Raw genomic sequence first — 16,001 nt, forward strand, 5'->3', positions numbered from 1 at the left:
ATCCTTGTGGAATCATCCAGTGGAAACAAGTGGAATTCTGTTCCTTGCTCCTTTGCTGGCTGCCAAATTCATACTCCTTGTCTCAAAGATACACTTTTAAAGGTAGGAAGGAGCTGTGGATGCTGGTTTACACTGAATTTAGCCACAAAATGCTGAAGTAACTCAGCGGATCAGGCAACATCTCTGGAGAAAAAAAAAAAAGTGACATTTCAAGTCGAGACGGATTGTGCAAAACTTTCATGGGATTGTGTAATTGAAGGATGCGTAACTGCTGCCTCAGTATTTTTCTTTTCACAGAGTCATACAGCACGGAGACAGGCCCTTCGGCCCAACTCACCCATGTCAACCAAGATCTAAGCTCGTCCCATTTGACCACGTTTAGAAACATAGAAAATAGGTGCAGGTGTAGGCCATTCGGCCCTTCGAGCCTGCAATATGATCATTCAATATGATCATGGCTGATCATCCAGCTCAGTAACCGGTACCTGCCTTCCCTCCATACCCCCTGATCCCTTTAGCCACAAGGGCCACATCTAACTCCCTCTTAAATATAGCCAATGAACTGGCCTCAACTACCTTCTGTGGCAGAGAATTCCACAGACTCACCACTCTCTGTGTGAAGAAATGTTTTCTCATCTCGGTCCTAAAAGACTTCCCCCTTATCCTTAAGCTGTGACCCCTGGTTCTGGACTTCCCCAACATCGGGAACAATCTTCCCGCATCTAGCCTCTCCAACCCCCTAAGAATTTTATATGTTTCTATAAGATCCCCCCTCAGTCTTCTAAATTCCAGCGAGTACAAGCCTAGTCTATCCAGTCTTTCTTCATATGAAAGTCCTGCCATCCCAGGGATCAATCTGGTGAACCTTCTCTGTACTCCCTCTAAGGCTAGAATGTCTTTCCTCAGATTAGGAGACCAAAACTGTACACAATACTCCGGATGCGGTCTCACCAAGGCCCTGTACAACTGCAGCAGAACCTCCCTGCTCCTATACTCAAATCCTCTTGCTATGAATGCCATCATACCATTCGCTTTCTTCACTGCCTGCTGCACCTGCACGCTTGCTTTCAATGACTGATGCACCATGACACCCAGGTCACGTTGCATCTCCCCTTTTCCTAATTGGCCACCATTCAGGTAATACTCTGCTTTCCTGTTCTTGCCGCCAAAGTTTGACTCAGATCCCCCTAAATCTTTCCTATCCATGTTCCTATCACAATGTTGTTTCAATGGAATAGTATAGTTCTACAGTGGCGGGGTGGCATAATGGCGATGCTGCCTTACAGGGCCTGACACCCGATCATGATTATGGTGGGACATCCACGGGTGCTCTAGTTTTCTCCCACACTCCAAAGACATACAGGTTTGTAGGTTAATTGGCTTTGGTACAATTTTCCCTAGTGTGTGTAGGCTATTGTAAAGGGTGATCACTGGTCGGCACAGACTCGGTGGGCCTGTTTCCATGCTATATCTTTAAAGCTAAAGTAAAGCTGTGATATGTAATAGTTATCATATCTGCCTCAAGTACCTCCTCTGGCAGCTCGTTTCACATACCTATCACCCTCCGAGTGAAAAGGCTGCCTCTCAGATTCCTATTTAATCTTGCCTCATTTTTGATTCCTCTCCTCTGGGCAAAAGACTGTGCATTCACCTTATCTGTTCCCCTCGTGATTTTATACACCACTTTAAGATCATCCCTCATCTTCCTGTGCTCAAGGAATAAAGTCGTAGCCTGCCTAACCTCTGCCTATAGCTCAGGCCCTCCTGTATGTTACGCAGGCTGCTTAAATCCTATCACAAACTAATTAAAACAACAACAATCTTGCAACAATGATGCATGAATGATCTTTGTTCCTCTTTGTTCCAAATACAGTAGCCCTAAAGACATGAAATGCCAATCACAAATTGACACAGATTTGACAATGGCACTATCCACTTTTAAACAATTTCCAGCATTTAATCAGTACAGGCTCAGAGGGGAACATTTTAACTCAAGTCATTCTTAGAAAGTTGAAGTTTTTTCCCGTGGGGCTTGTAATGAGTCAGTAATGAGCTGTGCTGAAACAGTTGAGACCACTCTTTCACTAGTCTGAAATATGAAATATGTTCATTCTTAATACTGTCTGTGTTTTGTGATACTTTAGACTTGAAATACAGTGTGGAAACAAGCCCCTCGGCCCACCGATTCTGCACTGACCAGTGATCACCCCATACATTGGCACTATCCTATACATTAGGGACTATTTTTACAATTTCACCAAAGCGGATTAACCTACAAACCTGTATCTAGAGTTTGTACATTCTCCCCATGACCTTCATGGGTTTTCTCCGGGATCTCCGGTTTCCTCCCATACTCCAAAGACCTACTGGTTTGTTGGGTAATTGGCTCGGTATAATTGTAAATTATCCCGAGTGTGTGTAGGATAGTGTTAGTGTGCGGGGATCGCTGGGCGGCGCAGACTCGGTGGGCCAAAGGGCCTGTTTCCACGCTGTATCTCTAAACGGAATTAAACTAAAACTTAACTGTACATCTTTCGCATGTGGGAGGAAACCGGAGCACAGGGAGAACGTACAAACTCTGTACAGACATCACCTGCAGTGAAGATCGAACTCGTGTATCTGGTGCTGTTAAGCAGCAGCTCCACCATTACGCCACTGTGCCGCCCGCTTTTTTAACTAATCCACCTAATTGCAGCACTTCGCTTTCTTAAACAATGTGTTTAGAAAATAACAGAATTCAGCATTTATTTTACAAACTAAACGATGCCAGGTCTCAGCTTATTCATTTGACCAGGGCCATCCCCTCTCTCTCTCCACCTCCTCCCTAGTTGGCCGAGCATTTATAAGCTTTTTCACCAAAGACAACATTTCTAAAATGCATCAATAAGTGAGATTTCACTTATAACAGATGAATAGTTTCATGGTGCAATATTTTTCAGTATTACTGGACAAATTGGTGCATTAAATAAAGCTCATTTTCATTCATTGCATGTGTAAACTTAAAACCTGAAGGAACACAGAAGTGATCCAAGTTAAAATAAAAGATACAGGAGTATTGGTATGCTCTGAAAACTTAAGATCATGGCCTTATATCCATCTTCCTGCTCAATGCCCAGAACCCTTAATTATTCGTGCCATAGTCATAGTTATACAGCGTGGAAACAGGCCCTTCGGCCCTACTTGCCCATGCCGACCAACATGTTCCATTGAAATATCTAGCTCAACTTTGAATAACTATTTGGGACTGAATTACGAAAATTGCACCCTTCCCCACAATTTGCTGAAAATTACATTGATGAGGAAAGAAAGCCTTTACCAGATTAATCACTTACATTCTCCACCAATTATACACCTTGGAAGGTCTAATTCTCTCATTTACTTCTGTCAGGAGTGGGGGTTGTCAGTGGGAGCTAAGTGGTTGACCAGTTCAACCCTGCCCTGTGGTCCCAATAGAGTCATGCAACACAGAACAGGCCCTTTGGCCCACTTTGTCCATGCCGACCAACATGCCCCATCTTCACTAGTCCCACATCACTCCAGACCTTACCTATCCATGTACTGCCCTAAATATTTAAATGTTGTGTTAGTACCCGCCTCCTCTACTACCTCTGGCAGCTCGTTCCATATACCCACCACCCTTTGTATAAAAAAGTTTCCCTTCAGGTTCCTGTTAAATTTTCCCCCCTTCACCTTAAACCAATGACCACTGGTCATGCGGCCCGGTGGTATGAACGTCGACTTCTCCAACTTCAGATAGCTCCTCTGTTCCTCCCTTCCCCTCCTCCTTCCCAGATCTCCCTCTATCTTCCTGTCTCCACCTATATCCTTCCTTTGTCCCACCCCCGACATCAGTCTGAAGAAGGGTCTCGACCCGAAACGTCACCCATTCCTTCTCTCCCGAGATGCTGCCTGACCTGCTGAGTTACTCCAGCATTTTGTGAATAAATCGATTTGTACCAGCATCTGCAGTTATTTTCTTAGACCACTGGTTCTTGATTCCCTGATTCTTGGCCAAAGATTCTGTCCATTTTTCCAATCTAATCCTCATGGTTTTGTACACACTTACCTTTCAAATCCTTCCTGAGTTTGCGGAGGTCCTTCTCAAAGTCCTCAAATTTCATCTGTGAAGCTTGAAACAAGTCCTGTGGTTCAGGCAAAGGAAAAACACTTTGTTCTGTACCTGCATCCTGAGAGAAGATAGTTGGAATTATTTTTAACCTACATCTCTTCAATATGATCAGATGATAACAAAGCTAATAGCAAACCCTTGTTATTCAATAGACAATAGACAATAGGTGCAGGTGTAGGCCATTCGGCCCTTCGAGCCAGCACCACCATTCAATGTGATCATGGCTGATCATTCTCAATCAGTACACCGTTCCTGCCTTCTCCCCATGCCCCCTGACTCCGCTATCCTTAAGAGCTCTATCTAGCTCTCTCTTGAATGCATTCAGAGAATTGGCCTCCACTGCCTTCTGAGGCAGGGAATTCCAGATTCACAACTCTCTGACTGAAAAAGTTTTTCCTCATCTCCGTTCTAAATGGCCTACCCCTTATTCTTAAACTGTGGCCCCTGGTTCTGGACTCCCCCAACATTGGGAACATGTTTCCTGCCTCTAACATGCCCAACCCCTTAATAATCTTATATGTTTCGATAAGACCCCCTCTCATCCTTCTAAATTCCAGATCTCCATAAAGGATTTTGGTCATAAATCGGTCTCTTAAGATCACAGGTTGCTAGTTACACTGCGGAGGGCATGGCCCCAATCCACACTTAACTCTATTAATCAATGCAACAACAGCCTTCAGTATTTTTTGCGTGCTGTAACAAAAATACATTTCTAGCCCTTAAAAACAAACTTTGCATTTGAAAACAACTTGATGTTTCACGGAGTGACCACTAGGCGGTTGGAGCGAATTCCTTACTCGGTTACAGCGGACAATCAGTATCAACGAACACCATTCCAACCTCCCCCACCCCCACCCCACATGGTCTGTTATAACGAGGGTTTACGTAAAGCACTTAACTTTAATCTTGCAGATGCAAAAATGGACTACTGTTAACAAGTATTGCAAACGTACCTTATCAAAATTCCGCAGATAATATGTCACCAGGTAGAAGAGAAGATTAATACTGTTATCCTGAAAGGAGGAGAGAAGTGTCAGTATATTTTGTTGCATTATCAGCACATGACTGCTCTGTTCTGGAGCAGATCCAAAATGGCGCCCAAGCCAGGCAACTCTTTGTACCTGGTCACAGAAGTGGATCTGCAATCACGCTTTACAATCTCTACTCCAACAGCACCATTTCTTACTTTAACTATGCTACACTGTGGATGGCTCAAATGTGATCATGTATTGTCTTCTCTTTGACTGGTTTGCACACAGTAAAATCTTTTCACTGTACCCCGCTACACTTGACAATAAACTAAACTCAAACTCGACTGTGTTAGGCTCAGAAATAGATGATCATTTCCAAATCAACTGCACATTTATTTTGTGTCCTATTCCCCCAACAAATCAGTTTAAACCTTCCACAGACAACAGCATTGGCATCCATCCTCTTCACGATGTTAGTTTAGTGAGTTTAGTGTCACGTGTACCGAGGTACAGTGAAAAGCTTCTGTTGCATGCTAGCCAGTCAGCAGAAAAACAATACACGATTACAATCGAGCCACACTGTACACTTGCATGATAAAGGGAATAACATGAATAATGCTTAGTGCAAGATAAAGTCCAATCAGGTAGATGGTAGCTTAGGTTTGCTTTCATCATATCATCATATATATACAGCCGGAAACAGGCCTTTTCGGCCCACCAAGTCCGTGCCGCCCAGCGATCCCCGTACATTAACACTATCCTACACCCACTAGGGACAATTTTTACGTTTACCCAGCCAATTAACCTACATACCTGTACGTCTTTGGAGTGTGGGAGGAAACCGAAGATCTCGGAGAAAACCCACGCAGGTCACGGGGAGAACGTACAACCTCCTTACAGTGCAGCACCCGTAGTCAGGATCGAACCTGAGTCTCCGGCGCTGCATTCGCTGTAAAGCAGCAACTCTACCGCTGCGCTACCGTGCCGGTGTTGCCGTGCCGGCGCTAGGTGTTGGTAGGATGGTTCGGGTGCCTGATAACAGCTGGGAAGAAACTGTCCCTGAATCTGGAGGTGTGCGTTTTCACACTTCTATACCACTTGCCTGATGGGAGAGGGGAGAAAAGGGAGTGGCTGGGGTGTAACTCATCTTTGATTATGCTGGCGATCTTGCCGAGGCATCGCGAGATGTAAATGGAGTCAATGGAAGAGAGGTTGGTTTGTATGATGGTCTGGGCTGCGTCCACAATTCTCTGCAATTTCTTGCGGTCTTGGATAGAGCTGTTCCCAAACCATGCTGTGATGCATCCTGATAAAATGCTTTCTAGGATATTGAATCATTCCGATTCATATACCACCGGTGCCGTTCCATTCTCCACCCACCCCAAACGTTCACAGCTTCACTCTCCTTCATCATACAATACAGCAAGACTAATAGGCCTGAGTATTCATGTCAACTCCCTCAAGCAGCAACTCAGCTGACTGTGGGCCTGAAAGAGCTCATGATAGTTAAACATTTGCTCGCCTCCTGCAATGTAGCGAGTTTTCCTCTGTGCAAACACCAATCAATAAATAACATAATAAAACAAAATCTTTCGGGGTGGCACGGTGGTAGAGTTGCTATCTTACAATGCCAGAGACCTGGGTTTGATTCTGACTATGTGTGCTGTATATATGGAGCGTGTCCATTCTCCCTGTGACTGCATGGGTTTTAGAGTTATACAGCGTGGAAACAGGCCCTTTGGCCTACCCTGCCCAAACTGACCAACATATTCCACCTACACTGTCTGCGTTTGGCCCATACCCCTCTAAATCTATGCTATCCATGTATTTGTCTAAATGCTTCTTAAACCTTGCGATAGTATCTTTTCTACGCCTGCTCCAGTTTCGTCCCACACTCCAAAGATGCACAGGTTTGTCGGTTAATTGGCTTCAGCAAAATTGTAAATTGTCCCTCGTGTGTAGGATAGTGCTAGCGTATGGGTAATCGCTGGTCAGCACAGACTCAGGCACATGTTTCTGCGTTGTATCTCTAAAGTCTACAGTGTTTAGCTGTGGTAGGTATCAAAACGGAACAATACTTACAGCAGCACACTAGCTCTGTTAATGTGCTCAATAGATAACATAAAACAAAACAATAAAGAACATTAAATACAAAAAACAACATTTGTGCAAAACAAACTAAATGCTCAAAGTCCCTAATGCAACCAAAACAGTGTGTCGTTAAGAGTTTAGTTGGAGTTTGTGGTGTTCAACAGCCGAATGGTTTGTGCAGAAGCACCCATCATCACTGTGTGCATGTCTATAATGCACTCCTTTTACTGGTGAAAGCTTATTGATTTTAACTGAACCTAATGTGCTAGATGTAAAGGTGAGAGCAAGGGGAATACCATATTGCCTAATGGTTGGCAACACAAGGATGCTAATTAGGCCACTTCCCTTAAGTAATGCCTCGAAGGATTACACGGGGGGGGGGGGGAGCACATTCTGAATGAAGGGGCTGCCCAATTGTTCAACTGTCTTGTGGTGCTAATTATTTACACAGCGAGGGGAGATGGGTGGAGGTTGGAGCATGATCCATATGTATATAATCCAGACATCCTCACTTGCTACAACTGTCCTGAAACTTGCAGAACATTGAATGCCAGAATAAATCAGACTAAGAAGCATCTTTTTGGAATCAAACTTCACCTCCAATGATTTAGTTTAGTTTATTGTCAGGTGTACCGAGGTGCAGCGAAAAGCTATTGTTGCATGCTAACCAGTCAGCGGGAAAACAATACATGATTACAATCGAGCCATCCATAGTGTACAGATACATGATAAAGCACATAAGACACGATGAGCGAAAATGCAAGAACTATACTGTTTAAAACCAAACTGCGGAGCAAAATGCTGCAGATGCTGGCAGTCTGAATGGCATCAAAATTTTCAAAATACTCATCAGGCAAATCTGTGAAGGGAATTGTGTTTCTGGCCACTAATTTTGCCAAGGAATAATTCAATTGAGGGTTTATTGAGGGTGCTAGATATAAATGTCAAGAAAGAGAAAAATCAGAACCCAGTCGATAATTCTTTGTATTGGAAATGTAATACTGTGGTTATTGCAAGTTGCCGGACTTGTACGTTTTAGAGTTTAGACATATACAGCGTGGAAACAGGCCCTTTGGCCCACTGGGTACGCGCCAACCAGCAATCAACCCATACACTAACACTATCCTACACACTAGGAACAATTGACAATTTTACCGAAGCCAATTAACCTGTACGGTTTGGGATTGTGGGAGGAAACCGGAGCACCCGGAGAAAACTCACGCGGTCACAGGAAGAATGCGCAAACCCAGTACAGACAAGAACCCGTGGTCAGGATCAAACCTGGGTCTCTGGCACTGTGAGGCAGCAACTCCACCACTGTGCCGCTGTGCTGTTTTGTCAAGAATCCTTTTGGGGAAAATTTTCGATAAACCACAGCATTCTTTATTTCCGACCCCCAGTGCTCATTTCTAAATACTTGTGACAAACATTTACTGTCTGACTGACACGGAGGGTTACTGATAGTGTGTGGGAGGGAATTTACCAATACTGGGAATAAGTAACAAAAAAATGCTTCACTGCTGTTATTCCAACTATTCATGTTAGTTCAGCTCCCACACCGTCAAGGAGCATTAACTCTTCTAATTCCTCAATTAAATTGTTAAGATTCACAGTTTAAGGAAAACAAAATAATTTAAAAATTAATTTCAAGGGTCATTCTTTCAGATAATAGGTTCAAAGATGTGGACATTTCCATGCTGTCAATGGATGGAGGGACACAGTGCAATGACCTTGGAAAACATCAGTAATAAAGAGGACGCAATCGTTAAAGAATAAAATCATAAGGCTATAAGTACAAAAAGTGATAAACTGAAAACAAAGGACAAATATAGTAGGCATTGGAAAATTAATTTCAAATAACAGGGGGGACGGTGGTGCAGCGGTAGAGTTGCTGCCTTACAGCACCAGAAGACCCAAGTTCGATCCTGACTACGGATGCTTGTCTGTACTGTGTTTGGGTTTTCTCCGGATTCCTCCCACACACCAAAGACTTGCAGGTTTGTAGGCTAATTGGCTTTGCATAATTGTAAATTTTCCTTAGTATGTGTAGGAAACGGACAATTTAGAATCTTACTGAAGCTAATTAACCTACATACCTGTATATCTTTGGAGTGTGGGAAGAAACCGGAGGCCCCAGAGAAAACCCACGCAGGTCACAGGGAGAACGTACAAACTCCGTCAACTCTACCACTGCGCCATTGTGCCACCCCTCCATGTTGTTCGTGGAGGGTTTAAATTAATTTGGCTGGGCAAAGGGACACATTAGATGGACAATTGAGGGGAATGAGGTAGTACCATCTAAACTAACCCCATTTATCAGCACTTGGTGTGTAGCCTTCTTTACCTGGGCAAGGTATAGAGGGGCAGTATTAAAAAAAATGGAGGAACAAAAATAAATCAGTCATTCCAATAGGTAAAACAGACATTGGCACAATAAAGCAAATGGAAGAGGTGCAAGGCTAAACCACATCTATTTTAATGCAAAGCAGAGGAACAGAGAGCTTTGATCAGCACAAGGGAAGATAATATTGTTGCCATCAAAGATATGGTTAAAAGGGCAGGGCTGCCAACTCCATACTACAGAGTATGATATTGAGTACAATATAATATTATAGTACAGTATAATATTACTAGTTGGAAGGATATAAAAGTGAAAGTGTGTTTGTGGTACTGTCCAGGGAGTGCATTGCTGCACTAATAAGGGAGGATATCCTGAAAGACTCTTCACATGGGGAGAGTTTAGGAACAAAAGACAGGGTGATCATTTTGCTGGGTGCATGCTGCACACTTCCTGAGCATCAGCGGGAGATTGACTAGTTTTGCAGACAAATCACCTTGATATGCAAGGGGTCATGGTAGTCAAAGATTTCAGTTTTCACAACATTAACCTGGATTGCTTTAGTGTGAAAATTGCAGGAGGTGTGGGATTTTTTAAAGTGCATCCAGGAGAGTTTTTGAACCAAGACATAGATATTTCTGAGAGAAGTGGCAGCACTAGAGGTAGTTCAGTTTAGTTTGGAGATAATGTGGAAACGGGTCCGTGCCAACCAAAGATCATCCAAGCACTAGTTGTAACCTACACACTAGGCGCAATTTACAATCTACAGAAGCCAATTAATCTACAAATTCAGTTTAGTTTAGAGATACAGCGCGCAAACATGCCCTTCGGCCAACTGACACCACGCCAACCAGCGATTCCCGCACACTAACATTATCCTATACACACTAAGGACAACTTACAATATTAGTAAGCCAATCAACCTGCAAACCTGTTCATCTTTGGAGTGTGGGAGGAAACCCAGAGAAAACCCCTGAGGTCACTGGGAGAACTTACAAACTCCGTACAGACAGCACCTGCAGTCAGGATTGAAACCGGGTTCCTGGCGCTGTAAGGCAGCAACTCCACCGTTACACCACTGTAGTGCCTCTGAATTAGCTTTGGGATGGGCATTACAATTGCCATGGTACACACCAAGTGCTGATAAATGGGGTTAGTTTAGATGGTACTTGGTGATCAATATGGATATGATGAACCTAACAGCCATTTCTATGCTGCACCATTCTATGACAGCCTGGGGGGGATATCAACTCTGCCAAATGTATCTGGCTGTTGGAAGCAGGCTCAGCGAGTTTTGTGTGTCCATTTTTCCAAGTTCAGAATTCTTTGCAAGTGAATTTAAGGGAAATACTGATGGGGATATGGAAGTGAAACTGGTCAAGACTTTATTCACTTCACTGGGAATGACTCAAAATGCTTCTGCACATTTGACCAACCCAACATTAAATGATTCAGCTCATTTTATAAATAACCATTTAAATGAACATTATAGCCAGGAGACTCAATAACTGGAAACAAACTGAGGCTGCTGTGCTACTAAAGGAAATGAACTCATCTTAATGCCTTTAATAAGCTATTTTTGATAAATGTGCTTATTTCCTTCACAGTTAGAACTGCAACTTCTCAGTCCAACATCCCAACCACATCAGGCTTAATTGATGCAATAAAAATATTCAACTACAGTTCGCACTTCCCAGTGACAGTTACTGTTTCGGTCGATAATCCAAATCGCAGAGAAATGTGGATGCAACCCTGCCCATCACCGACCAATCTCACTACCAGCTGGGGTGGCACAGCGGTAGAGTCGCTGCCTTACAGAGCAGGAGACCAGAGTTCGATCCTGACCAGGGGTACTATCTGTATGGAGTTTGTACGTTCCCCCCCAAACCACATGGGTTTTCTCGGGGTGTTTCTGTTTCCTCCCACACTCCACAGAAGTACAGGTCTGTGGGCTAATTGTATTCAGTTAACATTGTAAATTGTCCCTAGTGTGTCGAATAGTGCTAGTATATGGGGATCACTGGTTGGCGCAGATTCAGTGGGCTGAAGGGCCTGTTTCTACGCTTTATAAATTAAACTAAACACATGCAGAGCACAGTGAAATCCTTTTGCACAACACACAAATGCACAGTCACCTAATTTGGCGTTGTTTACAAAGAAAAAGTCCAAAGTCCCGTCCACATGTTTGAAGTACTAGAGCGCCCCTGCTCCAGGTAAGCCCCAGGCTGCTGTCGGCCCACAACCCGGTCCCTCTCCTTCAGCAGCTCACCCTTGGCCTCCTTTATTTTAGGGAAAACAAATGCAGCTAATTCAATCTCCCCTACTCCCATACATAAAGTCTACCAAATCAGGCAATATCCTGGTGAATCTCCTCTGTACTCCTTCCAATGTAACCATATCCTTCCGAAAGAGTGGCAAACGTACGTGCAATGCTCCTCGTGCAACTTAGAGGGTTTTGGAAAGTTGCATTATAACATCACAACTCGTGCATTCTATGTCCTGACCTATGCAGGCAAGCATATTTATCTGTGATACCACATTAAGGGAACGATGGAATTGGACCCCAAGGTCCCTCTGTTAATCAACATTCCAGAGTTGGATAAGCCCCGTCTTTGTTTCACTTCCAAACTGCGCCACCACACGCTTGTCGGTATTAAATCGTGTCTGCCAGTACTCTACCCAACTTTACAGCTGTCTATATCCTGTTGTATCCTTAGACAAATCTCACTACCAACAAAACCACCAACCTTTGTGACATATAAAAATGCTCTCATCTCTTTTACATTTACATTTCTACATCACACGCAAGGTTCCTAACGCCGATCCCTTGGCACAGACTTCCAATCGGAAAAGCAATTTCCACTTCTACTCTCTGGCGTCTATCACAGAGCCAGTTCTGGATCCAATTAGCAGGCTCGCCCTGAGTTCCATGTAGCTTGATCTTCTAGGACAAGTCTATCATATCATATCATATCATATCATATATATACAGCCGGAAACAGGCCTTTTTCGGCCCTCCAAGTCCGTGCCGCCCAGCGATCCCCGTACATTAACACTATCCTACACCCACTAGGGACAAATTTTTTACATTTACCCAGCCAATTAACCTACATACCTGTACGTCTTTGGAGTGTGGGAGGAAACCGAAGATCTCGGAGAAAACCCACGCAGGTCACGGGGAGAACGTACAAACTCCTTACAGTACAGCACCCGTAGTCAGGATCGAACCTGAGTCTCCGGCGCTGCATTCGCTGTAAAGCAGCAACTCTACCGCTGCGCTATCGTGCAAGACATTATTAAATGTGTTACTAAAATTCATATAGACAATATCTACTGTCCTATTTATACTATATTTTTTAATTATCCCACAGAAAACTCAAATTAGCAGGACAGCATTTCACATAAAGCCATCCTGACCACCCCTGATCAGCCTAGCTTTCTGGATGCACATAAATCTCATCTGTTAGGATTTCTTCCCAAAAATTCATAGAGTCAGTGTGAAAATGGGCCCTTCGGCCCAACTTGCCCATACCAACCAACGTGCCCCATCTACACTAGTCGCACCTGCCTCCACTTGGCCCATATCCCTCTAAACCTATCCTATCATGTACCTATCTAAATGCTTCTTAACGTTGCAATAATACCTGCCTCAACTACCTCCTCCGACATCACCGTTCCATACACCCCTGGACCTTAAACCTATGTCCTCTGATTCCCTATTCCTCTACTCTGTGTTTACCTAATATATTCCTCATGACCATGTACACCTCTTTAAGATCACCCCTCGTCCTCCTGCGCTCTAAGGAATAAAGTCCTAGCCTGCTCAACCTCTTCCTTTAGTTCAGGTCCTCGAGTCCTGGCAACATCCTGGTAAATCTTCTCTGCAACCTTTCCAGTTTGAAAGATTCAAAGACTAAAGAGCTCCATCTCCTCTCATGCTCCCAGTAGCAATTTGAGATAGATCTCATTAAGCTCTGTGGATTTATCAGCCCTTTAGGATTTACCAACACTCATGCAACATATGACATTTAACACCTCTGCTTCAAACATAAAATGCTCCATTTATCTAGATACCCCTTCCTAAGCTCACAATCTTTCATCTCAGGAATGAAGAAAGACGTACAGGTATGTAGGTTAATTGGCTGGGCAAATATAAAAAATTGTCCCTAGTGTGTGTAGGATAGTGTTAACGTGCGGGGATCGCTGGGCGGCGTGGACCCGGTGAGCCGAAGGGCCTGTTTCCGCGCTGTATCTCTAAATCTAAAATGAGCGCTTGTCAGGAATAGGCCTGCACTCGCTGGAGTTTAGAAGAATGAAGGAGGACCTCATTGAAACATACTGAATAGTGAAAGGCTTGGATAGAGCGGATGTGGAAAGGATGTTTCCACTAGTGGGAGAGTCCAGGACTAGAGGTCATAGCCTCAGAATTAAAGGACAGAGATGAGGAGAAATGTCTTTAATCAGAGGGTGGTGAATCTGTGGAATTCTTTGCCACGGAAGGCTGTGGAGGCCGTCAGTGGATATATTTAAGGCAGAGATAGACATATTCTTGATGAATACAGGTGTCAGAGGTTATGGGGAGAAGGCAGGAGAATGGGGTTAGGAGGGAGAGATAGATCAAGCATGATTGAATGGCGGAATAGACTTGATGGGTTGAATGCCCTAATTCTACTCCAATTCCTTATCTCTTTCTTGGTGAATTCAAATGAGAAATACCTATTGAGGACCTTGCCCACATCACTTGGCTCTAAACATAGATTACCCATAGGGCCCTGAAGACAAATTTCTATTTCCCTGGCTACAGGCTTGCTTTTAATACGCTTTTAATACGCTTTTAATACGCTTATAGAATGTCTTTTGATTCTCCTTAATCCTACTTGCAAAATATATTTTATGCCCCATGTTGCCGCCTTAATACCTTCAATTCTCACTTTTGCTTCAAGGTGTTTTCTTACTTAAACCTTCAATATTCTTTGCCATCCAATGTTCCTTAATTTTGCCATATTTGCCTTTCATCTTACTAGCTGGTCCTGAAATCTTACCAACTCTCTTTAATACCAACTACTAATCCCAATCTACTTTTTCCAGAGATCGATATAAAATGCTGGAGTAACTTAGTGAGCCAGGCAGCATCTCTAGAGAAAAAGAAAGTTACATTTTGGATTGAGATCCTTCTTCAGACTGAAAGTATTGGGGGGGGGGGGGGGGAGGGGAGGAGGGTTGAGGGTGGAGGGGTTAGAGGTGAAGAACTGAGGGTGGAAAAAGACCAGGACGTGTCAGGGCCAGCCACACATGACCTCAGGCCGGGTGGTGCCTGGTAGGCCCATTGTTGGCTGAGAAAGGTGAGATTGCAAGAGAAACAACGTGGAGAACTCTGGAACTGGTAAAATGACTCGGGTGGAGGAATGGGACTTGGAGGGTGGGTGGTGGGGCCGGAGGGGAGGTATGAAATTAAGTTACCTAAAATGAGAGAATTCAATGTTCATACCACTGGGTTGTAAGCTACCCAAGTGAAACGTGAGGTGCTGTTTCTCCAATTTATGTGTGGCCTCACTCCCTTACATTATTGATACCTGCCTTCCCAACTCAAGAACCTTAACTTGAGAACATGCCATCAGCCTTACAGAATTATGGTAATTGTTCCCAATGAATTCTCCCACCAGCACTTCCAACCTCTATCCGGTTTCATTTCCTACTCACTGCAGGGCTTCAACTCAAAGGAACAACGTTAGCTAACTTCCAATCTTCTGACACCTCAGCTGTGGCTAGCAAAGATATAAAAAGCTCCTTCAGGGCACATCAGTAGAGTTGCTGCCTTACAGCGCCAGAGGACCAGGTTTGATCCTGACTATGGATGCTTGCCTGTACAGAGAGCATACGTCTTCCCCATGACCTGCATGGGTTTTCTCCAAGATCTTCGGTTTCCTCCCACACTCCAAAGACATACAGGATTGTAGGCTAATTGGCTTGATTTAAATGCAAATTGTCCCTTGTGTGTGTGTAGGTTAGTGTTAATGAGCAGGGGTCGCCGGTCAGCGTGGACTTGGTGGGCCAAAGGGGCCGTTTCGGCGCTGCATCTGTAAACTGAAATAAGTGCAACCCAAGTGATTACATGATTGCACTTCAATCCCTACTTGACATCTGCCTAGTGGTCAATTGTTAAAACTGCTTGAACTCCTTAGAGCAAACTAGCTAAGAAATTTGACAAATTACAAATTGATCTTTTTTTCAGCTAGAATAGAGAACGACTGTTCTGATTAATGGAGATCGAACACCAACGGGGAAAGATCTCACATGATAATGAAAGATCCACGAATGAAGGAATGAAGGAATGAAATATCCATGAATAAACAAGGAATAATCTAAGGTATCACAAAATGCTAGAGTAACTCAGCAGGTCAGGCAGCATCTCTAGAGAGAAGGAATGGGTGACATTTCGTGTCGAGACCCTTCTTCAGACTGATGTCAGGGG

General features: G+C 43.8%; 1 protein-coding gene across 1 annotated transcript in view; it reads right to left on the minus strand.

Moving 5' to 3' along the window:
- Positions 1–16,001, minus strand: part of fmn2b (formin 2b) — a 326,311-nt gene that overhangs the window by 120,771 nt on the left and 189,539 nt on the right. The window contains exons 12-13 of the mRNA XM_078405062.1: positions 5,083–5,142; positions 4,067–4,187 (exon numbers count right to left, since the gene is read on the minus strand). Of these exons, the coding sequence (XP_078261188.1) occupies positions 4,067–4,187; positions 5,083–5,142 (181 nt within the window). The remainder of the gene's footprint in view (positions 1–4,066; positions 4,188–5,082; positions 5,143–16,001) is intronic.

This window comes from Rhinoraja longicauda, chromosome 9 (genome assembly GCF_053455715.1).
Source record: "Rhinoraja longicauda isolate Sanriku21f chromosome 9, sRhiLon1.1, whole genome shotgun sequence".
Taxonomy (NCBI): Eukaryota; Metazoa; Chordata; class Chondrichthyes; order Rajiformes; family Arhynchobatidae; genus Rhinoraja; species Rhinoraja longicauda.